The 25,103-nt window shown below is 38.9% G+C and overlaps 1 protein-coding gene across 5 annotated transcripts in view; it reads left to right on the top strand.

The window, feature by feature from the left end:
• TENM1 (teneurin transmembrane protein 1) overlaps positions 1-25,103 on the top strand; it is a 787,960-nt gene that overhangs the window by 641,290 nt on the left and 121,567 nt on the right. For all 5 annotated transcript variants that reach the window (XM_003135358.5, XM_021080670.1, XM_021080671.1 and 2 more), the window contains 3 exons: positions 3,037-3,156; positions 9,897-10,158; positions 12,223-12,490. In XM_003135358.5, coding sequence (XP_003135406.2) covers positions 3,037-3,156; positions 9,897-10,158; positions 12,223-12,490 — 650 coding nt within the window. The remainder of the gene's footprint in view (positions 1-3,036; positions 3,157-9,896; positions 10,159-12,222; positions 12,491-25,103) is intronic.

The following is a 25,103-nucleotide window of genomic DNA, read 5'->3' as shown; positions in this document are numbered from 1 at the left end:
ACTGACACAGGATGACTGATATAGTAAGTACTAGTAATCCATGAATAAAAGGAGCTGAGAGTTATTCTTGTGAAAAATGGATGACATAGAATGTGTAAATAATGGGAGCAACTGCAGCAAGATACGGGGAATCTTTAGAACATTTAAAGTCTAATACATTACAAAGAGAGTTCAATGCTGATAAACGTAGAATAATAAGTTTTATGGGGCTTTATCATATGCTGTAAGTTGGTGTGGATCATAAAATATGAGGAATAAAAAAATAGGGGAGTTGAAAGACAAGTCTGCACATTATTTATGAATGATGAAGAGTGAAATGAATGAGAAGAACAGGTAGACAATGTCTTGAATAATGATGACTTTGATGAGTCGTTATCACACAAATCTGTGTGCTTCATAAAATATGAGGAATATTAAAGAGCAGAAGAGTCAAAAGACGTCTACTCAGAATGAGATACAGAATGAAGGAAGGAGAGTAATACAAGAGAAATGCACAGAATAATGATGACTTTTATGAGACTTTCACTCACCTGCCTGGATCCTTTATAAATATAAGCTAAGAGCAGCAAAGAGAAGAGACAGGTCTGTATCTGTCATAAAATATGAGCAAATAATGTCAACTATGCTTGACAAAATAAAAACAAAAATAATTGAGCCTAGTACAGCTGTGGGAAGACACAGTGTCTAGATTAATGTGAACAAATAAAATAAGCGAATGTAGAATTGTCTTGCCGGTAGGGAATCAGCGACCACCTGAGTAGGCATCATTGTAGCGAAGCCCACCTTGTTAACTGGTAAAGCCTTGGCAAGTACATAATTATCCCCTACTACACCCTCCAAAAAGCCATCAGCACCTAGGGCTCAGGAAGTAGTGTTGAACTGATTTTCAAATGGAAGTGGCCTCACTACCACATGTCTCTTCTCAGCCCCTCTGGCTCCAGTCCCTATGTGGTTTATAGGAGATTGTCTCAGCTGGTTTGTACCTAATCGACACCCAGTTTGTCAAATTTTGCTCTATAAAGACCATCAAAGGGTTACTGTATAAAACTGGAGACATCCTTTTCTTTTCATTTCTTGTTACATTGGATTTAGAACCTGGGACCAGACATGTCAGGATTAGGTCAAAATCCCAAATTCAGTGACTTTCAAATGTCTTCTCTATGAGAACAAATGGGATTTCAAAACTCTCAAAATTTCAAAATCTCCCCAAAAGGGACTGGAGGAATCAAACAAGGTAAAGCAAGTGGCAATGTGCCATTTGCATGTCACTCGGAACCATTATTTACAGAATTCACAAGATGGACAGCTCACTGGAGAGAAGAAAGCCACTGATCTCTGTCAGAACTAAGAATGTTCGTCTGAAGAGTTCAATGAAAACACTAGTAGCAACAGTTATATGAGCTTGGCTTTGTGTAATACTCAATGGCTTATAGTTTGTGTTGGGTGAAAGCTCTAGGTAATGCAGGATAAATCCTATTAATATAACATATCCAGTTCCTCTGATTGCAGTAGAATTTAGTAGTGACATTTATTGGCTATAACATAACACAAGCTTTGGCTAGTAACTGTCTTTTGCTTTTTCAGAGTATTTTTTCCTCTTTCTCAAGTGATCTTTGTGGCCAAGAGCCTTTAGATACATTGCCTTGACTTGCTGATTCTGTTCAAAAACGTATAATGCCAGGGTAGAATTATTATGGTTACTTTGGAAAGTCATGTTTGCCCAAATAACATGGCCCCTTTTAATCCAAGATTGAGCTTGCCTGAATCTCACTTGATGAAAAAAAATTACATACGTTGATGCCCTAGGAAAAAGCATTGACCTTGCCCAACCTTCAACGCTTCTGGCCTCAGCTATAAATGCACGTTCTAAAGCTCAGAGCTGGCAATGTTAGAGTTGGACTCTGGTGAAACACCTTCCTTCTGCCTGAGTAATGCCCCAATAACCACAGAGAAGTGAAAAATCTGGGCTTGGAAGTTGCCCCTGGGCCGTCTTCCTAACTGCCAAGATCCTAATATTTGTTGCAATTTGTTGGCCAGGCTAGAGTTTAAAGTATAATCATTTTAGTGGACGATGTCCATGGAGACAGCCCTTTTAAGGGCTAGTCTGACAGAATCTCCTTATTTGGCAGTCAGGAAACTCATTTGTTTAAAGGGAAAATCTGAAATATTTTATTTCAGTCAGGCCAGAGGAACAGCGTACGGTCAGGGACCATGTCTCTTTTACAGACTTTAACTCTTAAAAATTCACCCAACTTGGGGGGTGGTGGGATGTGCTTGGGCTGTGGGATAGAAATCCTGTGAAATCAGATTGTTATGATTATACAACTACAGATGTGATAAATTCATTTGAGTAATAAAAAAAAAATTCACCCAAGTCTGCTTTTTTAAAATGGTTTTTCCAGAAAAAGCAATTTGGCAATATGTATCAAGAGCCTTAAAATTGTTTACACCTATGTATGTAAATGCATATAAAAATGCATACAACAAAATGATATCACTGATTACCTCTGGGGAGAAGACCAGGAACTGGGAGAGAGGTGGTTAGCAAGGACTTTAGCCATATCTATAGTGTATTTATGTATTAACTAATTTTAATAAGAGAAAAATATCTTTCCATGACTAGAACTATCTCCCAAGGAAATAATATGAAATTCAATGCAGAAAGAAAAAATTGAAAAACAGCTAAGTATCTTAAAATAGGAGGTGAATTAAACAAGTTAAGGAATACTGTTTTATAGCTATATTATATAATAGCAAAATGATGTATTAAGGAATTTATAATTATATTGGACAGTGTTAATAATATACCACCAACTTAAAAATATCAGGATTCAGAACTATACCAAGTATAATCCCAACTTTTTATTGGTAATAAAGATACACATACCCTTCCCAAAATGTTATTAGTAGTTACTGATTGGTGAAATTATCATTTTCTTCATTATACTTAACTGTGTTTTCCAAAGCTTCCCCAGCTTGGCTTCTAGAACCTAATTTCAGCATGCTTTTATATTTGCCTTTGATCTTGTGTTGCAGGCGTGCTTGTGTGATTCGAGGCCAAGTGGTGGCTGTAGATGGAACCCCTCTGGTAGGGGTGAATGTTAGTTTCTTGCACCACAGTGATTATGGGTTTACCATCAGCCGGCAAGATGGAAGGTACGTCAGTATTGCTTCTGATTATTGTGGGGGCCAAATACAGACTGCTAGGCTGAGTCAAACCAGGACTCAGATGATACACTGTTGTAAGCCTATCTTCCTTCTAGCTCTATCTTAAAAAGTCATTGGTGTTATTATTTATTTCCTCTATTCCCCATCTAAATCAAACCAAATTTCTCCTCTAATCCTGCACTATTACTGTCAAGTCTTCTTGAAACCGTGGCCATGTGGAACATTTTCTAGCTTTCATCTAGTTCCATTTATAAGTCCAGCTTAAAAATCCAGTAAGATGATGCAAGTAACAAAGAGGGTATCACTGAGCACTTTGGCTGTTCTTCCATGACAGCCTCAAAGTGTTTCAGAAATGAAGGTGTCCAAAACGTTTCTTCTAAAAGTATACAATTCAACCACATTAAGTCATTTTAAAAAAAACTTGTCCTCCCTAGACTACCTATTTTACTAGTGGCTCTAATGGGTTGACAAGCATGGCCAGCCTAACCAATCCCCTTAGTGTCTATAAGCCATAGGGATTTATCCTTAAGTACCAACCACCAGGCTGCTCTCTCAGGGCTTCCCTGGGTTCTCTGAGACTTAGGAAGCAAGACCACTAGTTAAATCTTTTCCTCCTAGAAAAAGATTTGCTCATGAATACCTTTTTGTTGCTGTCATTTAGGTAGACATTTGTTCAGAGTATTTGAGTCAGTAGACCCATGTGTCTAGCTTCAAGGTACCTATTTATGATTCTCAGGAACATGGGTTTGAGGTGCCCTAGTCTCCAGGTGGCTACCCTTAAAATAATCCTACTCCTAACAAGCAGCTTCAATACTCAAATAAAGAGACCTGTTGCCTTAAAGCTTTATCACAGTGTGAGAGACTATCTCATTTCAAGAACATACAGTCGAACCTGATTATTGATCCTAACCACTTCAGAATTATTAATTGTTCAACTTGGGCTATGCTGAATTAATTTTTTTCAACTTCCTGTCAAGAAAAGGCTTATAGGAGTTCCTGTTGTGTCTCAGTGGAAACAAATCTGACTAGCATCTATGAGGACACAGGTTCAGTGGCCTCGCTCAGTGGGCTAAGGATCCAGCGTTGCTGTGAGCTGTGGTGTAGGCCAGCGGCTACAGCTCCGATTCAACCCTAGCCTGGGAACTTCCATGTGCTGCGGGTTCAGCCCTAAAAAGCAAAAAAAAAAAAACAAAAAGGATTATTAAAGAAGATAGTAAGTAAGAGTTTTAACCTGCTTAAGAAAAACTGTCTTTAAAACTTTAGGAAATCATATGAATTATTTCTATATAAATTATATTGCTAATTATTAATGAGCCATCTATTCATTATAACAAGCTCAGCAGAACAACTCTGAGAACAGGTAGTCTGAATATATATATATATATATATACACACACACACACATATATGAAATAAAAATTGTATGTCCTTTCAAATAATCCATAAATAGAGCTCCCTACTAATTTAAATGGACATTTCCCCCAATTAGATTGAATGATGGAATTTTGGTGGTCATGCACCAGTAACTGATACACAAAACTGGCCTTTCCCTTGCCAGCATGTTCAACCATGTGCCAGAAATTGATAAATGGATTATTTCTTTAAATAGAATATGCCCTCGGGGACATTTGACTTCTCGTGGAGAAATGATGGGTCCTCAGTTTTTTAGCTTGTGTGCAAAGGTTTCAGTGAATTATCTGATATTCATAAAAGAACCTAAAAGAAGTATGATATCTAAAAAGTCTAAAAATTTGTTTCCAGTTTACAGAAAACATTAAAAAGGAACAACTTTTGTTATTATTTTTGTGGTTTCGGCTTTAAGTAAAATGCCAAGACCCTCCTCCTCCCAGCTCACTGTGAGAATTAGGTTTTTATAGATGACAGATACTAGCCAGAGTCCCCTCTGGCAGTAACTTTCCCCTCAGGCTCCACAAAGGGTGTAAGCATTCAAAATATGTGCCCCAAATGCCAACCAGACTGTCCCCCTGTCATCTCTAGGACATAAAGTGACAGTGTGAGGAGAGTTTTCATTTATATGTCTCTCTGCTTGTTGCTACCTCAGATTGAGCTAAGTACATTTCAAAAGTAGACTATCATAGGGAAACTACAGATCTTCCTTGATTTATGATGGGGTTACATCCTGCTAAACCCATCGTGGGCTGAAAATACTGTAAACTGAAAATGCATTAATACCCGTCACCCTCTGAACATCAATAGCTTAGCCTTGCCTACTTTAAACATGCTCAGAACACTTCCATTAGCTTATGGTTGGGCAATATCATCTAACACAAAGCCTGTTTTATAATAAAAGTGTAATATCTCATGCAATTGATTAAATACTGTGCTGAAAGTGAAAAACAGACCAGTTTTATGGAAAGAGAGAGTTGCAAGTATATCAGTTATTTACCTTCATGATCACATGGCTGAGGGAGCTGTGCTGCCCAGCATCACGAAAGAGTATCTATCACATGTTGTTAGCCTGGGTAAAGATCAGAATTCAAAGTATGGTTTCTACTGAATGCATGTCACTTTTGCACCATCATCAAGCTGCAAACTCCTAAGTAGAACCATCGTAAGCTGGGAACCATCTGTATACCTTAAGGCAAAAGGATTCTAGAAAGGTTGAGGTTAGCCTTCAGATACCTAGTAGACAGAGTGTGATATGTAAGATGCTGTAAAGTTCTGGCTCCCTGTCTTTAAACCTCAGTCCTACCAGTCTGCCACTGTGCCTGTTCTTCCCACCAATGATATCACTGTTTTGGGTTAAGCTATTGACTCTTTCAAAGTTCCTATTACATGCAAATATGTTATAAGGGGTGTAGAACTAATTACCCACATTATCATATATTTGAACAAGTTAATTGACAACTTCCCCTAGGGAACCAGGAAAAGTCTAGGTCTTGGGACTGAAGTGATGAATAAAATCAGAAGGAAGGATGAGAGTGGTCCCTCTAAGAGTAAGGAGAAATTAGATATGCAGATTGGGAGAGGCCAAAGTAGCAGGAAAGGGGAAAAAAAGCAGGAGTTCCCATGTGGTGCAGTGGGTTAAGGATCTGGCATTGTCACTGAAGCAGCTTGGGTCACTGCTGTGGTGCAGGTTCTATCCCTGGCCCAGGAAATTCCACATGCCGTAGGTGCGACAAAGAAAAGGGAAGGAGGGAGGGAGGGAGGAAGGAAGGAAAGTCAGTCAAATATGTGTATCTACTGTATTCCATGCATTTTCATACATGTCATTCTGTTTAATTCTCACAACAACTTTATGAGATAGGAATCATTTATCATCCTCCTCATTTGGCAGGTTAAAAAATGTATCCAAATTAACACAGCTAATAAAGATAGAGCCAAAATTGAACCCAAGTAATCTGGCTTTTACCTTCTATGGTTTACCACTTTCAATCTAGATATGTTCAGTAAAGTGTCAAAAGAGAACTGTTTATAAATAGTTCAGCTAGTGATAAGCAAAATAGGTGAAACATTGACATTCTTAAAAGATTCTCGAGAGCATTAAAGGTCTCAAGAACTTTGGAAGACTTTGGAAAATAAAGAGAGGGTTTCCTCTGATTCCCCTCAAGCTAAGAGTTTGTTAATTTCTGGATGCCATAAGGCAGAAATAAGCATTTTGCATAGGCTATAATAGTCTTCCATCTATGGGTAGAACTGGTATGACCTATTATGGATTGACAACAGTCTCCAAACAAATGCGTCCTATCCCTTGGGTGTTTTATTCTTATTCTCACATGACTTTGTAACCTGATTTAGTGACCCACGCCAGTGGAGACCATTTGTAGTGGGAGAAATCCCAAAGAAATTAACCATTCAGAGGGCATTCTATTGGGTATTGGAATAGTTTAGATAGAGTTTTAGCCACAGATCCACCATGGCAACTAATTAGTCACCCAGGCAGTGTTTACTATATATAACAACTAGGTAGGAAGAGGAAAAATCAGTCAGGATTCTCCAGAGAAACAGAACCCCTCTGTGTGTGTTGAGGGGAGTGGCCTTGAACAACATGGGTTTAAACTGCACAGGTCCACATGTGCTTTTTTTTCAATAAATATGTATTACAGTATTACATGATTCACAGTTAGTTGAATCCGTAGATATGGAACTGCAGATACAAAGGGCCAACTATAAAATTATAAGTGCATTTTCAACTGTACTTGAGGGAACCCTAGTCCCCACATTGTTTAAGACTTAACTGTATATAGAGAGAGAGAGATTGAGAAAGAGGTTTCAAGGAATTGCTTATGTGATTATGAGGAATGGCAAGTCTAAAAACTATAGGGTAGGCTAGCAGACTGGAATCTCTTAGGCAGGAGTAAATGTTACCCCTAAAGTCTTGAGGCAAAATTCCTTCTTCCTCAGAGCAACTTTAGTTTTGCTCTTTCAGCTAATTAGATGAGGCCCATTATCAAGGGTAAACCCCCTTAAAGTGAACAAATTGTGGATATTAACCACATCTACAAAATTACTCCACAGCAACACCTAGATTAATATTTGATTAAATAACTGGGCGCTATAGCCCAAGCAAGTTGACCCATAAAACTAACCCAACACAGGAAGCCTAGGGGGAAGTTCCCAGGAGAACTTAAGAGTTCATTTGAACTACAAGAGAAAACATCTATAAATTTAATAGGGTAATGCATCCAACTTGAGAAGAAAATTAACATTTGTTGAGTCCCTACTATAAGCAGAGTTAACAGTAGAGCTGGGATTCAAAGCTAGGTGTGTATGAAGCCAAAACCATGTTCTATCTACAAAACAAGAAGCCTGCCCTGTCTGCTTAATCTTTCTAGAAGTAGAGAATAATTCCCAGGTACATATTTCCTTGTTTAGATGGTTTATTTTATTTTTGTGTTTGCATTTGTTTTTCTTTTCAAAGAAATAAGCACTTCAGTTTTAAGAGTCAAGAGCTGAGGTTTGGGTGAAGCAAATAAACTTGCCCAAGGACACAGTTAAATTAATGTAGAATGTGAACCAGAGAAAAGGTCTCTTGACAAGTAATGTAGGATTTTCCCCCACTATACTTGCCTTAAACTGCTCCTGTATTATCATGACTTCAGCCTCTGTCTTAAACTATAAGCCATTTGGAGTTTTCTTTTTTTAGTTCAAACCTAGATTATTTTTCTATTGCTAATGCAGTTCTTCAAATCCTCTTTTTGGAAACTGCCTTAATATTATAGCTACTTGACTGAAAAAGCAACAATAAAAAATACAGTATTAGCTATCCTTTGTTACTGTCCATTTATCTTTATCTAAGAGATTTCTGCAGCCAGACACAATTGGTAATACTATAGTAAATATAATAAATGTCATAGGAAGGGAGTGGTGAGATAGCTATAATTAAATCTGATTCCCATTTTACCATTGAAAAGTGTTTTAAGAAAGTTTTTTATTTTTTTAAATGCCAAGAATTGCTTACATCTCTCCTGTGGATTTGAGTTGCTTTGAATATTAAGGAGCATCCATTGACCTTTATCCATTTTTAAGACACAAAGATAATAATTTATCATCATCTTATTTTTATATAGTATTTTATGCTTTTTGAAAGCTTTCAAGTGCATTATCTCAAAGACATCACTATACTTAACAGAACAGTAAGGTAGAGCCATCTACTGCAGAATGAACTGAAATCTGAGTCTGTCATACTCCAATACAAGAGTCATTTCAGAGACCATATCAACAGATGGACTCACAGAAGAGATAGTCCTGTTTTGTCAGAGATAGGGAAGAGATTGGACAGGGTCCATTACAGGCTTTCTTACAAAAGGAAATGAAGAGATATTCTAGAGCGAACCAGGTATCCTAAATCTAGAGTGCAAGTAGAATCTAGGAACCAAAGGAGGTAGCCAGATGTGGAGGGTTCAGGCATGGTATGGTTCAAGCAAATTTCACTGAACAAATTTCTTCACCTGGTATCTTTCTCCAAATGCCGTCTCAAAGACACCATCAGGTTTCTGACACTGTGATTGTGACTGTGAACAAGATATTTAACCTTTTGGCTTCTTACTTTTCTTGAGTTACATTATAGGATTTTTTTTTTTTGAGGATGAATAATGCATGATGTTAAAGGTGTTGCTGAATGTTAAATGGCCATCTTTCAGTTTATCGCTAGCACAAAGGGGAGCAGAGATGTCACATTTGGCTCTGCAGAAATACATGCCGTGATTTTGTGTAAGATAGTATTAAAGGAGTTCCCCCCGTCGTGGCTCAGTGGTTAATGAATCCGACTAGGAACCATGAGGTTGCGGGTTCGATCCCTGCCCTTGCTCAGTGGGTTAAGGATCTGGTGTTGCTGTGAGCTGTGGTGTAGGTCGTAGACGCAGCTCAGATCCCGCGTTGCTGTGGCTCTGGTGTAGGCTGGTGGCTACAGCTCCGATTAGACCCCTAGCCTGGGAACCCCCATATGCCTCGGGAGCGGCCCAAGAAATGGCAAAAAGACAACAACAACAACAAAAAAGATAGTATTAAAATTGGTTTACAAATCCCAGGTGAATATCAGCCGGTGATATGGAATTTTTTTCAGAAGTCTACTGGATAGTGAAAAGAAGTCTCCATGGAATGAATGCTTAGTTCAAGGGAATAGAAGGAATAAAATAGAGAATACAAATGGATATAGTTGAGTCCCAAAAAAAAAGGAAAGGGCATTAAAATTACCTACTTTTTAAACTTTAATTTTATTTTGGTTATTCATTTGGTTGAAACTATCTTCTATTTTTCCTTCTCAGCTTTGACCTTGTAGCCATCGGTGGTATCTCTGTCGTCTTAATCTTTGATCGTTCACCTTTCCTGTCTGAGAAGAGGACTCTCTGGTTGCCTTGGAATCAGTTTATTGTGGTGGAGAAAGTAACCATGCAGAGAGTTGTATCAGACCCACCATCCTGCGATATCTCCAACTTTATCAGCCCAAACCCTATTGTGCTTCCCTCACCGCTCACATCATTTGGAGGGTCCTGTCCAGAGAGGGGAACTATTGTTCCTGAGCTGCAGGTGGGCACACTGGCCTTGAATGTATAAATCATGGTATCCATGGGGATGGTCAAAAGTGTATAATGGCTAGATTCCATTTCCTATACCTGTGCCAGCCCTATAATGTGCTGCCCTTCATTTTTCAAGAGAAGCCTTCAAATATAATATCTCTAGCCCATATTTGCAAGGTGATTGGCCAGAGCTATATGGCACCATCTCTGGCCATGGAACAATTAGACCCCAAACCTTGACCTGATGAACACTGTGCTCTAAAGAACAAAGCTAGATGGCTCAGTAGTGATAACAGTATAATCAATGAGGTGGGACCATTTGTGGTACTGAAATTAAACCTCTTTAAGAAATCTAGTTTTCTTCTACAGTCTAGTTTACGTCCCTTGTCATTGTTCTTAGGAGTCATGACAACCCCTCTTATTGAGCTGTGATTAACAAAGGTAGTTTTTAAGCCTGTTCATTTTATACTTTGCTTTTTATGTGTTCAAGAGGAAGACATATTTTTGGAACTTCGTATTTTAGGATTCCTGAGGCTTTTTATTTATTGAGCATTCAGTATTTTCATTTCAATTCTAAGCCATTCAAATATCCACAGTATAATTTTCTCACTACATTATGGAGACATTTTAATGATAGTTTAATGTTAATATTTTAATGATAGTTTAATGTCCACCACAATGGCCTCATATGTCAGACAAATCCAGAATTCAAGACACATATTCAAGAAGAGGTATATGGACAGTCTAAGATTGAATTGATTTTTCTTCCATCACAACACCCCCAACCAGCTGTTAGCACTGCCCAGAGGATACCACTCAGGAAAGGCTCATGAAAAATAGTACCCTACACCAAAAGGAGTCTGAACTGTTGCCTCTCTTGTCTTTCGCATTGTTTTTCTGTCTTCCATCTAGGAAGACAGAGCCAGTGAACAGCTTTGGTGTCAAATATCTAAAGTAGAGGAAGAAAAACTGGGCAAAAAATAGCCAAAAGGAATTTGTACCCTCCAAAAGAAAAGAATGACCAGAAATCCTGGACAATATGAAATAGTGTGTGTTTAACAATCAGTTCTACTATATGCACCAGTTTGGAAAAGGAATAAAGGACAAGATTCTGAGCTAAAAATGAATAAGGGCACAAAAATATCCACACTATCCATGTCACCTTAAATGCGTTAAATAGGATGGGTTGTTTTTTCAGCTGCATTTGGAAAGTTGAAAGTCACAGAACACAAGGTGCACTTTTAGTGACCACTTTTGGTTGTTTAACTCCATCTGTGCTAATAAGCAAATAAATAATAGCAATTAATTAAAGGAGCCAAGTGTTATTTTCACTCTGGGACCAACATTTGTATAAGATTTGCAGAGTAGTTAATGGGAGTTATTTGCTTCTCAGTCACAGGTGCCAGCTTGGAAAAGCTTGTTACCAGCTATTGGTACATCCAGACACAGAGAAATATGTAAGCAAAATTTGATTAAAAAGTTGGCCCTCGGGGTCATTGCAAAGCTCCAAAGAAGACAAGTTTGATGGCATCAGAAAAGATTAGTTCTAGGGACACCATAATCTCTGTCATAAAATGTCACTTGCTGGGCCTGCGTCTGGAGTCCTTCCTCTTAGAGAGCCTAGCCCTAGAGGGCTTCGGCAATGGTTTGTGATGTATGACTTAACACACCAAACAAGCTTTTGTGTCTGTCTATATAAGAAAAAGACCTTCAGTGGAACCCAGAGCACAGAAAGCCTTGACATTCAGCAGTGTGATCTTTTCCAACTCCTACTAAGCAATTTTTGGAACACTGTTGCAAAACCAAAATTGTTATTTTCACAGTCTTTCCTGGAAAGGAAAAACAGAGAGCAATCCTCAGGGTTGGCTGGGTGTCTTATCCCCATGAAGATTTGGTGAAAAAAAAATCACAATCTCTGGCGATGTAGCCTCATAAATATTCTAGAACCAATGCCTTGACATCCAAAGATCGCTTTAAAGCTCTCTCCTTTGGCATGTTTCTTAGACAAAAGCATGCGGTATCCTTGTCTACCTGCAACCATTGATAAAAGCCAATTTGGCTTCTTTTCTTTCAGGTTGTACAGGAGGAGATCCCCATTCCTTCCAGCTTTGTAAGGCTGAGTTACCTGAGCAGCCGCACCCCTGGGTATAAAACCCTGTTACGGATCCTTCTCACACATTCAACCATCCCCGTGGGGATGATAAAAGTACACCTCACCGTAGCTGTGGAAGGGCGACTCATGCAGAAGTGGTTTCCTGCTGCAATTAATCTCGTCTACACATTTGCCTGGAACAAGACCGACATCTATGGACAGAAGGTTTGGGGCCTAGCAGAGGCCTTGGGTATGTTGAAATAATTCTATGTAAAGAGCAGTGTTATGTTCACAAAACAGAATGTACTAGCTGCATATTAATGTGTATTTGGAATAATTATAGATTTTCTTCTTTTTGAAGGATCTAAGGCACTTTTACATTTAAACACTCCCTTTGGGTCTGTTTAGAGTTCCCTTTTGAAACATTTTTTTGCTTCAAAATGATTTTAGTTCCCCTTTCATGATGACTGCCTACCAGTGGAATCACAGAGTATCTGACTTGTAATTGTCTTGAGAGCTGAATGTTGCCTTCTAACTGTGACCTTTGGTGTGGTGTGCTTTAGGTTATGTTTTTGTATTTGACATTTAGACTGTCATTTTCACTTAGAAAATACAAAATTTTAACTTATTGGCATCTCCACTTACTGTCTAAAATGGTTAAACTCCATTAACTTGTTACTACAGTAGATTAAATTTTAAAACCATCCGGCCTTCCTACTCTTTTGACTTTAAAATCTAGGATCTTATATGGAGTTCCTGTTGTGGCTCAGCAGTAATGAACCCAACTAGTATCCTTGAGGATGCAGATTCAATCCCTGGCCTCAGTAAGTGGGTTAAGGATCAGGCGTTGATCCGGCATTGCCGTGAGCTATGGCGTAGGTTGCAGACATGTCTTGGATCTGGCATTGCTTTGGATGTGGCATAGACTGGCAACTGCAGGCCCAATTTGACCCCTAGCCTAGGAACTTCCATATTCTGTGGTTGCAGCCCTAAAAAAATAAAATAAAATAAAATCTAGAATCTTATAAACAGCAGGGACCTTAAGAAGTCCTTTCAGTCTATGATTTTCAGATATTTAATTCCCTCAGACAAACAGCATTTTCAAAAAATGAGACTGAGACAAATTTACCAACTTTTTATTTGCCAAGAAAGAGTATTTTTTAAAGGAAAGAAAAACCCTACAATCTACTATTGTCTACCACTACCATAATTTCATAAAGGAAGGATACCTTAACATCAAAACAAGGAATAGTCTGTCTTAAGAAATGATAATAAGCAATCTAATACGGATGCTTAGAGATACAGACAGATGGGCAGACAGACACCAATGTTTTTACTTCTCTCAGTCCACAGAGGACACTGAAAATTTCCTGCTAGAGACCTGACACATCTACAAAGCCACAGTTGGGAACCATTGATTCTTGTGTGCTCAAGCAGTAGCTCATGAAAACTACCCTTGAACATATGAGAAGACTATTTTTAAGTTCTCCAAAGGAGATGTTTTCATATTCTCCCTTGGAAGTGCCTTTCATGCTATAACTCCCATATAAATGACCCCTATTTCTTAAACTATAGTGCATCAATTTCCCCCTGGAAAGAGAGAAAAGAAATAAAAAGGACTGGTTACTTTTCCCAAGAGAACCTCATATATTTAAATAATTAACTTAGCTCTATTGGGCTTTATTAGAATGCAAGGACCATGGAGTGGTTCAGATTTCCTCAGTTGGTGAGGAATTATTGTAAAGACACAGGGGTAAGTAAGAAAGAACAAGAAAAGGCATCAGCAGCCTCAAAGGCAGGCCTTTGCTTGGTATACATTTGAGTTCTAAAAGGTCAGCATCTGCTCTAGCAACTGAGCGACAGTCTAGTGGTCTCCTCTGCTGTAAGAGTCCACTGCTTCCCACTGTGGTGACCCAGCCAAACCTATGACTGAGCTCATCACTTCTCCTGCCATACCAACTACCCCGCTTTCTCTCAGCTCTTGCAAGCCCCATGGTCTGTCATGTACCTTGCATTCATATTCCTCTTAAAGGTCAGATTGTGTCAGCCAGTTACCATGCAGTAGAGAGCATCCCTGAAAGCAGAGCTCAATGGTTAGGCTAACTACCAATGAGGTCACTGGCCAGCCTGTGGAGTCCTGTTCAATCCCTAGTCCAGAGAGTGCAGTGGTGAAGAGAACAACTCCCTCCCTGCGTTCAAATCATACCTTCTCTACTTACAAGCTGGGCAACATTGGGTAAATTACCTAATCTCCAAATGCTGCAGTTTCTCCACTATAAAATAGGAGTCATAAAGAGAATGTTGCTGACAGGTTATTATGATAGGAGGATTAAATGAGATGAGTGAGTGCTTCACATGTGGTAAACACTCAACAAATCTTGGTTGCTGGCATGGTTTTTTTCACTTTTGACTGTGGTCACCATATTGGAATCACAAGGTTTAAAGCGTGAAGCCTATGTCATGTTTGTTGCCTCAGCTTCTCTAAGAAGGAAGCTGTGGATGTAACAGGTAGGCAGTCTGTTATTCACCATTTGCGCACATGCGCACATGCAACCTCTTCTCTGCCCTTCTCTGTGCTCTAAAGACTGGCTTCTGTGGACCATGTTGCCTGGACTCCTTTGCTCTGTGGCTTCCCTTTTGATTTGGTCAATGGATGGCACCCTCTGGAGATTCAGACAGTGACTACACTAGAAGATGGCAGCTCCTGTTGAGTAGCCCCTTCTCCATATTCCCAGGCTCTCTCTGCTCTCCTGTATCACTCCCTCCCCTTCCCCCTCTCTGCAGGCCCAGACAGCTTCCCAGTGTTTCCAGTCCCTAGGTGGGTCATGAACCTTGTCAATTCCCTTTACCCTGATCACGCCTCTGTAAATAGTCCTTTCATTCAACTCTTAGCTGTGAACCCTTGTGAGTGTGACATCTGACTCCTGCTGGGCTCCTGGCTGATAGATACTCAAAGTCTCATTTTCTCCTCTCCAGGATATTCTCCTAAAGCCTTTGCTTCACTAGAATGACCTAAAATGCCTCTGACTTTTCTCCATAGGGCTTTGTTTTCCAGTTCTTTATGGCTTTTCTCAGAACCCTTGCCATGTCATTAGATTTCATTACTTTGGTTTTTTTTTCCCCTAAGTTATGACACTTAGCAATTCATCAGTACTCTGATGAAGAGCTGACCAAGCCAGTATCTAGCAGTCATACCTTGCTAGGGGTCATATAAATGCAGTTCAGCCTTACTTTTGAAGAAAGTAACAGCGTTATTGAGATATAATTCACAAACTATAAAGTTCATCCATTTAAGTGTACAATTCAGCAGGTTTTAGGTATTATCACAATGTTGTACAACCATCGCCAATATCTAATTCCAGAATATTTCCATCATTACCCCCACAAAGTAGCCCTATACACACCACCAGTCACGCTCCAATCTTCCCTTCCTTCTAGGCCCTGGCAACCACCAATCTCCTTTCTGCCTCTATGGATTCACCTATTCTCTGGATATTTCAAACAAATACAGTCATACAGTTTGTGGTCTTTTGTATCCAGCTTTTTTCAGTTCCCATAATGTTTCCAAAGTTCATCCATGTCACAGCATGTCAGTCCTTCATTCCTTTTCATGACTGAATAATATTCCACTGTGTGGATATACCACATTCTGTTTGTCCATTCATCAACAGATGAACATTTGGGTTGTTTCCACCTTTTGGCTATTGCAAATAGTGCTGCTGTTAACATTTATCTGTAAGTATTCATTTGAATACCTGCTTTCAGTTCTTTCAGGAATATATCTAGAAGTAGAATTGTTGGGGCATATGGGAGTTCTGTTTGACTTATTGAGGAACTGCCAAACTGGTTTCTATAGTGACTGCACCATTTTATCAACCTCACTTTATGAGTAAAAATGTTTTACACCTCTTTTAAATACTTCCAATGTGGAAGATTCTAAAATTTTCCTCCTTGTAGTTCAGCGCTCTTAATGACTTAGTTTCTAATATATACACGAATAATTGAATAAACAGTTAAAACACAAAAGAAAGCAAAGATGTTCTAGTATACGCACCAGTGATAAAGGTTTCATCCCTATTGTTTGCCAGTGGATATTGGTTTACTTCCTATTTCTATACTTATAGAAAATTTGAATACTTATAGATAAATGTTAACAGCAGCATTATTTCTATACTTTTTTTTACTTGCTCCAGCATTCTGACTCTAAAATGTCCTTAATAAAAATGCTGAAATATATATTATTGGTTCCTTTTTAAGGCTAATAACAGTAGTAAAGGCAAGACAATTGACCCACTCAGAAATATCCAAGGGAGAGGGAAAAAAGTGTTCCTCATGATGTTTTATGTGCACTTAAGAGACATATTTTTTTAGGGCCATGAAATAAAATTGGCAAGGATCCCAAGGAAAATAGCCAAAATAATTTCAAATGTGGTACCTAAGATGGAATATGGATTATTTACCTTGTAGGAAATGTTCCTAATAACTTTTTTCATTTTTAAAAATGTTATTATAGTTGATTTGTGATGATTTCTGCTGTACAACAAAGTGATTCAGTTATACACACACACATATTCATTATTTTTCAGATTCTCTTCCCATATAGGTTATCACAGAGCACTGAGTAGAGTTCCTTGTGCTATACAGCAAGTTCCTATTGACTATCCATTCCATATACAATAGTGTACATATGCCAATCCCAAACTCCCAATCCATCCCTCCCCCAACCTTTCCCCTAAAAACTTAATCATGGCTAAAAGGATTTTATTTACTACCTAGTCTCCATTTCCATCTTCATGGAGACTAAAAGAATGTTCCTAACAGTACTAAAGCCTTAGGATGGGTGGTAGAATGAAACTGGAGAATCTACTTCTCTGAAGATGGATTGTGAGCGCCTTAAAAACACAACAGGCAATAAATGGTTCAGGTGATAAATAGATGGAGACAAAGGGATCAAGTATGTTACCATAGAGCTCATAACTTAATAGATGTGATTGAATCTAAACAAACAAAGAAGAAAACATTTATTTTGTACTCTGGCCATGTGTTATAATCACTTAACTGATGTGAGAAGAAACACATGGAATTTTGCACCATATTAACAATGGTGCTGTATATGACACTTCTCAGATTTGCTTCAAATTCAGAAATCCTAGTTCAGCCTTTTGGTAGGCAGAATAATAGCCACCACCACCCAAAAATATTAAATGTGTTATGTTATATGGCAAAAGATAATTAAGGTTACAAATGGAATTAGGGTTGCCAATCAGCTGACCTTGAGATGGAATAATTATCCTGGCTTATCCAGGTGGGCCCATTGTCATAAAACAGAGGTCCTTAAAAGTGGAGGAAGGGTGTTTCCCATTGGCCTAGCAGGTTAAGGATCCAGCGTGGTCACTGCTATGGCATGGGTTCAATCCCTGACTAGGAAACCTTCACATGCTGTGGGCACAGCCAAAAAAACAGCAAAAGTGGAAAAGGAAAATATAACTAGAACTATAGAAGAAAGGCATAGTAAGATACAATATCGCTGGCTTTGAGGATAGAATAAGGGAGCCAAGGACCAAGGAATGTAGGTAGTCTCTTCTTCCTTCCCATGCCAGTTAAATAAATATGAACCTCTGTCCCACTCGTTTCTGGGTGATGGAGAAAGAGGTCAAATTTAAACAAGCTGAATTTGAAATAACGGTGAATACCTAAGTTGAAAATGCCCACTTAGTTTGAATTGTGGGACTCTTGTTTCCCACATGGCTCAGCTGTGGGAAATTGGTGTGATCTCTAAGGGCTAGAGTGTCACAAAAGAAGAATAGATTGTTGAGAGACAGACAAAATGAGAAAAGCAGTGCTTGAGATCCTAGGGTATCCCACCACTTTTTATAATGAAACAGATTTTGCAAGTGGGGGGATAATACCAGAGTGAATAAATTACCCCCGTAGGTTGTGTGAACTAATTCCTAGGAGAAGTATCAATGGCAACTGATAAGATTGATTAATCCAAGCACAATATTGATCAAGTGGAAGAAGAGTAAAATCACCCCCAAGGTTGCAGTACAAAAACCACAATTCCTAGTTCATCTGGCTTAAAGATTTAGTTGTCTGATACATAAAAAAGACTCCCCTGCTAAAAACTCCATGTGAGCATTTGAAATAATTTGGCCTTAGTACTTTATTCCCTGGCTCTAAATAGGGTATGATGTCTGGAAATCGTTGTATATTATATAGTTTCTTTCTCAACTCTGCTGCTTGCAAAACAATGTAAAAAAATCATTACTTTTAAGTTCACAATGCTGTTAAAATTCTAGGAATGGCTTATTTAATTTGACAAACTGGCTCGTTCAGGGGCTCTGATCTGCATCCATTATATGAATTTTGTCAAAATAATTCCCTATGTCCGCCTGTGTCCGCATACATTATCAATATGTAATAATGCATTCGGCCTGGTCTTCATTTTAATTAAATTAAATTGTAGCGGTTTGGAGTCCTGGAAGTTCAGGAAATCAGCCATCCACCTTTAGTAGCACTGCTATAAACAATTCTATTTTTCTTCAAGGTTATTGGCAACAACAATTGCATAATTATTTAGTACAGTAGTTTGGCAAGAAAGAGTGGTGTTTCAGGGAGAACTAGACTTCCTAAAGGTTCATGATGCAGAGGAGTCTGTCTAAATTGTGTTAGAGAGAAACAGGGGAACATTAATGGTAATAGGTGCTAAGCTACAGTTGCTTTGTGCACACAAAACATCCCTGAGAACGACGCTTTAGTGTTCATAAATCTCCCTTCAGTAAAACCTAAGCAGGCTGGGCAGCCACAAAAATAGCATCCAGTGAATATTTTAATAATAAATGGGTAGTGCTTTACAATTTGCAAAGTACTTTCACATACATTTTCTCTCATTTTAATCCTTTAATTCCTGCCTGGTAGGCATGGCATGATGAATATTAGTTTTTGTTTTACAGAGCGGGAAACTGAGGTTCAGAAAGAGCAGGTGACTTGCAGAAAGGCCTTTCCAGAACAGGGATTCACACTGGAGTCTCCCAGTCCTTAGTTCCCGTATGACTTTCACTGCTGCCTTTCTTCACTAAGGGGACCAACCCACCTTACCGAGTACCTAATTCAACGCCCCAGTGGCTTTCTGTCAAAGAAGCCAGCAGAGATAACAATGTTTCATCATTTCTCTCCATTCGTGAATCCGTAATCATTAACTGAGAGCAGGGCTGTTTTATCCATTCAGATTTATAGGCACAGCACTAAGGATGTGAGTTTTTTAAGGACCTACAAAAATATTTGCAACCTGAAAAATAAATTTATTGGCACCAAAATGTGCAAAAAAGAACCAGAAAGTCAACATTGATAAATTGTTTAAATAAATGCCTGTGAAATGGAGCATTATGTCAGCTTGTCAACTCCAGCTCAATTTTCACACTTACATGTGAAATATGTTTAATGTTGGATATAGGTTGTGATTGTATCCATTTTAATATTTCTGATAAAATGTGAGATAAGACCTCCAAAGAATACCTAGAGCTTACCAGGGTTTTTAAATGACCCTTGATTGATAGTCTGGTAAGCAGGTGGTCTGTGCCCATTTCAAACTGCTGATCACACCCGGTAGTAGATTGTGAAATCCATTTGGTGAGTCAATCAGTATTTTTGTTAATGGAATAAAATGGAATGAACCTAAGTGAATAGGAATAGAATAGAACAGAACAGAACAAAATATAATAGAAAACATCAGAACGTAAAACTATTAAGAGATTTTTGTTTTGGAAAAAAAATTTTTTTCACTTATACGTGTGTGTGTGTGTGTGTGTGTGTGTGTATCTCCACAGATATGTCGGATCACAATTAAAGGACTTTTCAGGCATAAGAATTTGAAAGCCATTGCTAAGATAATATAGTCAAGAGACAGAAAAATTAAACAATTTACCAAACCATATTATTTCTTTTCCAAGTCAGCATTTATGGCTGTTTTTGCCTCTCAGTCCCTTCTACCCACCCATCTCAGGACATCATGGCAGTATCTCTTCAAGATTAGATGACCATATAATTTATCATTCAAACCAAGATACTCTTGAGAGTGAAAGGGGATGTTGTTAACAATAGCATAACTGGATGCTGTTTTTGGCCAACCAAGATACATGGTGCTTCCACAAGCTTATTCCTAGCTTCCAATCCTTATCTCTTAAATTCAGAGCATATAATAGGTTATTTATTTAAAGCACTTCTGAGTCATGTGTCTGTCCCTTAATAGCTGTGATCTAGCATAAAGGGAAAAAAGCACTTGCTAAGAAGTCACTGGGTTTGAGCTCTGGTTCTGCCATTTACTATTAGTCTGATGGCCTTGGACTAGTGGCTTCACCTTTCTGAGTCTATTATCTTATCAAATGGGAGTAAATGTCTTTCTCGTAGGTTTTTATAAGTCTTCAGATTAGGCAATATATGCAAAAATGTATTTAACTGTTAGGTGTTATGCAACTATAAGGCAATATTATTTTTAGGAGGCCATGGATGAAAGTTCCAAAAGGTAGGTAACCCTTCAGGGTATGGCATATCTGACATGACAAATTATCCTGCCCTGTGTAATATCCACTGTATCTGCAGTGCTTAGCAAATCACCTGCCTGGCACATAGAGCTGCTCAGTGAAGGTTTGCTGAGTCATTAAATAACCAGCACCCTTCTTTCCATTAGAGTATTGCATCCCCTTTAATCGATCACATTGTTTCAAAGGATAACCAGTCCATTTCAAGGTGAATCTATATCCTCAACCTGCCCCCCAAAGAAAAATGTCTAAATACTGCTAGAAGATAGTAATCTTTTGTTTTCTTTTGTACCAGGTGAGAGCAGGGAGGGGATTGGGGAAGGGGAAGGGGTTGTTCTTCACTTGCTTTTGATGCCCTAAGAGAGACACTGACTCTTTAGCCACCCTGACCTTCTTTCAATCTCCCATAGATACGAAGCCTCAAAGCCCAGCACACATGGCACTCTCTCTGCCTAGAACGTTCTCTCTGTACTTCATGAGATAAACCCCTTCTGCGTGAAGAGGCTTTTCCTTGCCTTCTCATTCCAACTTAAATCACCTTGTTACACTGTCCCATAATACCCTGTACTTTCCCATCATAGCATTTATCACAATTTGTGTGTGTTGTATGTGTGTGTTTTTTTGTTTCATATTTGTTCCTCTCACTAGAATGTGAGCTCCAGTGGGGCCAGTGCTATCTTTTTCTGTCTTGTTCATTCTCATATCCCAGTGCCTGATAACAGGAGGTACTCATTAAATACCACATATTTGTTGAATGACTGAACAAACAAATGAATAAGGCAGAGGCTAAGGCTTGCCTGGCCTGTGTAGAGGGATGGTGGGCTTGCCAAGGGACAAAAGGTCAGTGCCCAGGTCCACAAAGGCACTGGAAAATGTGCATGTAATCCATGACATCATCCTGCCTTCTATGGCACACAGATCTTCTGGGTTCCAGGTCAATTTTATGCAGCTAGGCTCAGACAAAGCAGCCAGAAAAAAAAAATTTCATAATGTTACAGGATACAGGACCTCTTGGCAAAAGTGTTGTGTGGCTACCTTACTCATGGATGCTTTTCACTTTTCCTACCTGTACTTTTTCTTCATCCAGCTATGTCACTTTTAACACTATCATGTTTAAAGTGGTAAGGTTATGTTTGTAAGGTGGTAAGGTACAGATCCTAAGTAAAATCTTACCAAATCAAATCCAGCGATTCATTAAAAAGATAATACACCACAACCAAGTACTGTAGAATGGTTTGACATTAGGAAATCTATTGCTATAATTTACCACCTCAATAGGTTAAAAAGAAAACTGTGTGAATATCTATGTAAGTGCTGAAAAGGCACCTGATAAAAATTGATCACCTGATTCTGACACTCTTAGCCAGGAATAATAGGTAGATAAACAAAGCATTTCAGGCAACTGGGCAATGTGTCAAATTGAGGAGCCTCTGGGGTCATCCTATCCTAGGAAAAATCACTAGAAAATAGGAAAAAGTAGAAGTTGTTCTGTGAGCAGGTGCCTATTGTCAGTAGATAGCATTTTATCTGTATAGTCTTGGTCTATTGTGGCCATGGCCTTCATTTGGTTCATTAGTCCTCTCGTCTTTCATTGTTTTACATCAATCTACTATTTTAAAGAATGGGAAATATTTCTTGTTCTATTTAATGATTTCTTCTGGATAAGATGCTTTTGATCTTGTTAGTTACCTTCTAAATGTGATGACATTATTTTTAGGTGCTCCTTGAGTTCATGAAGGTAAAGCAAATTTCTCACACTGACCATGAGACTATTTTTAATTATATATTGCCTTCATAAATGCAACCATTATGAATTCTGAAATCTTAGCCTGAAGCTGTTGAAAGTCATCTGTTTAATCTTGTCATATTTAGCCCATTAGCTTCATTGCATGGAGTCTTTACCTTGGTTATTTAATGGCAGTCTCTTCTCTCAGCCCTTAGAGATGAATGTCAGAAACTGAATTGGGTGTGAGGGGCACTGCGGCCCTCAGCCTTCTTGCAGTCCCCACATCATACTAATGCTGCTGCTTTGATAAGTAAGATGAGATTCAGTTACTATTTTTCGAATGTCAAGTGGCTTTGTAGGAGCAAGCTGTAGTCTTTCTTTATAAGTTGGCATAATAAAGTCTTCTTTACAAACCAGAGTAATATTTGCAAGATGACTAACAGTGAAGTCAGAGGTGCAAATCCTGTGACCAGAGGACAGAGTTCTCTAGAAAAGTAGCAAGTCTACCTTGACAACTGGGGCTCTTGGTTAATACCTCTGCATGGAGGTGAGGGAGAGACAGAAGACAGAAAGACAGAAATCCAGATGGAATTAAGGGTGTCACAAGAGAGGCAGTCACATGGTTCAGAGAAAGTATTCTACCATACCGCTGGCTCTTTCTCGCCTGCCTTCCCAATATAGACACACCAGCATGGGACCACTACACAAGCCACTGGGAGGTATGGTCCAACACCCCCTCCTTCTCCACTGATCTCTACTCACTGCCAGACTCGTCTGTCTTCTATAGCTCCTCTGGAATGTTGAGGAAGAATTATTTTTTTTCTTCCTATGATGATGCTATTCCTCCAAGACCACACTCCAGAGTGCCAGAGGCTGAATCCGTGGTCTAAACCATGCTGTGCCAGTGATAAGATGTGATAGGCAACAGGCCACCTGGGAAATGGTAGTAGGTCCACTCTGTTTATTTAACCAAGACTCGGCTGTCACAGTACCAGGCAGAGGGTAATGTCAGGGCTCAGCATTTTCAGTGCCAGCCCCTGAGCAGCCCTGTTTTCCCCATGTGTAATTATATGAAAAAGAGTAGGCGTTCAGTGCATTACAGCCTGCTTCCATGAGAGGAAATCAAGAATTGGTTGCTACTGTATTAGCCAGTTCCTTGTGCATTTGGAGAGCAGCTCAACCCCGTGGGGTGAAACGTCTGCCTTCTTATAAACCGATCACAAGTTCCAGGATTTTGTTAAAGTGGGCTGCTGTCAGAAAGAAACCTTGCCTTGCTACTCTGAAACAAGGAGCCACATACAGAAACACTCTGACACACAGCCATTCTCATTAAAGTCAGTTGGAATTTTGGACAAGTCTTAAGTATAAATTATAACTTTATTAGCTCACGGAGCTTTCTCAGGAGAAAGTAAATCTAATAAAAATTAGAGGGAGCTTATTAAGTGGCTGCCTTGTTGCTATTTGCTATGACTAAGGGGAAAAGTAATATAATTCTGGGGTTTGCAGCCAGTGTACTTTTTTGTTGTGGGCTAGAGAGCAATTCAGATATGAGGAGGTAAAGAGGATATCTCATTACCATTGCATTGAGAACTCTTTAATTGATACTTTATATAAGCATTTCCTGCCACAGAGTTGGGAGGATCTTTAACTGTTACTGAGAGGGAGAAAGCAGGCTCAAAACCACCATCAGAGGTCACCAGGGCCCAATACTTATTTGCAAAACTGCACAATCACCTTCCGAGGAAGAGATTCTAGGGGAGCACACCAGGCTTAAAACATACAAAAAGCAGATCCTGACAATGGTAGGGAAGGAGATGATGACTTTAAGGGAACTTGTAATCATTATCATTGTGATTATTTATTAATCAAGTCTTTTAAAAGTTGGCAAGAGAAGCAGAAGCCATGTTATTCTACACACCATTGTGGCCCTACGTGTGCTTTCTCACCACCTGATTTTTCCAACATGAAAACCCAAATCTTTGGCTGTTGGGTTTGATTCTCCAACTTGAACTGATCAAATACAGTCTTGAAAGAATACATTTTAGAATCATAGAGTGAAGATGCTAAAGGAGGACTCTAAGAATTATCTAATACAGCAGTCTTTGATCTGAGATCCATATTTAGACTTCAGGAGGTCAGTGAACCCCCCTAGAATTAAATATAGAATTTTGTGGGCATATGCATTTTTCTAAGAGGAAGACCCATAACTTTTGTCAAATTCATAGCAAAAGGTTCCCTGACTCAAAAAGGTCTAAGAATCACTAATTCTAGTCCTTTTTCTCCCTGCTCTGCTCCTTTATTACTTATGAAGAACATGACTCCCAGAGATGGAGAATAATTTACCTGCGACCACACAGTTAGTTAATGGCAGATCCAAGAACTGAAGTCTTTTCTGACTCTAGGTCTAAAACAACTCTTTCCACTATACCAGAGTTGTTTTAGCAAGAGTCAGGGCCATGTTAAGATATCAAGGAGATTGTAGACAGCAATGATTTGTGCCACACGTGTAACCTGAACTAGATTACCTTTGAGATGCTTTTCATCACTGAAATTCTGTGTTTCTATCCATCTTAATAGAGAACAGCATTGACACAGATGAT

This window comes from Sus scrofa, chromosome X, assembly GCF_000003025.6.
Source record: "Sus scrofa isolate TJ Tabasco breed Duroc chromosome X, Sscrofa11.1, whole genome shotgun sequence".
NCBI lineage: Eukaryota > Metazoa > Chordata > Mammalia > Artiodactyla > Suidae > Sus > Sus scrofa.
The sequence above is the reverse complement of the archived record's forward strand: the minus strand, read 5'-3'. Positions and strand labels throughout refer to the sequence as shown.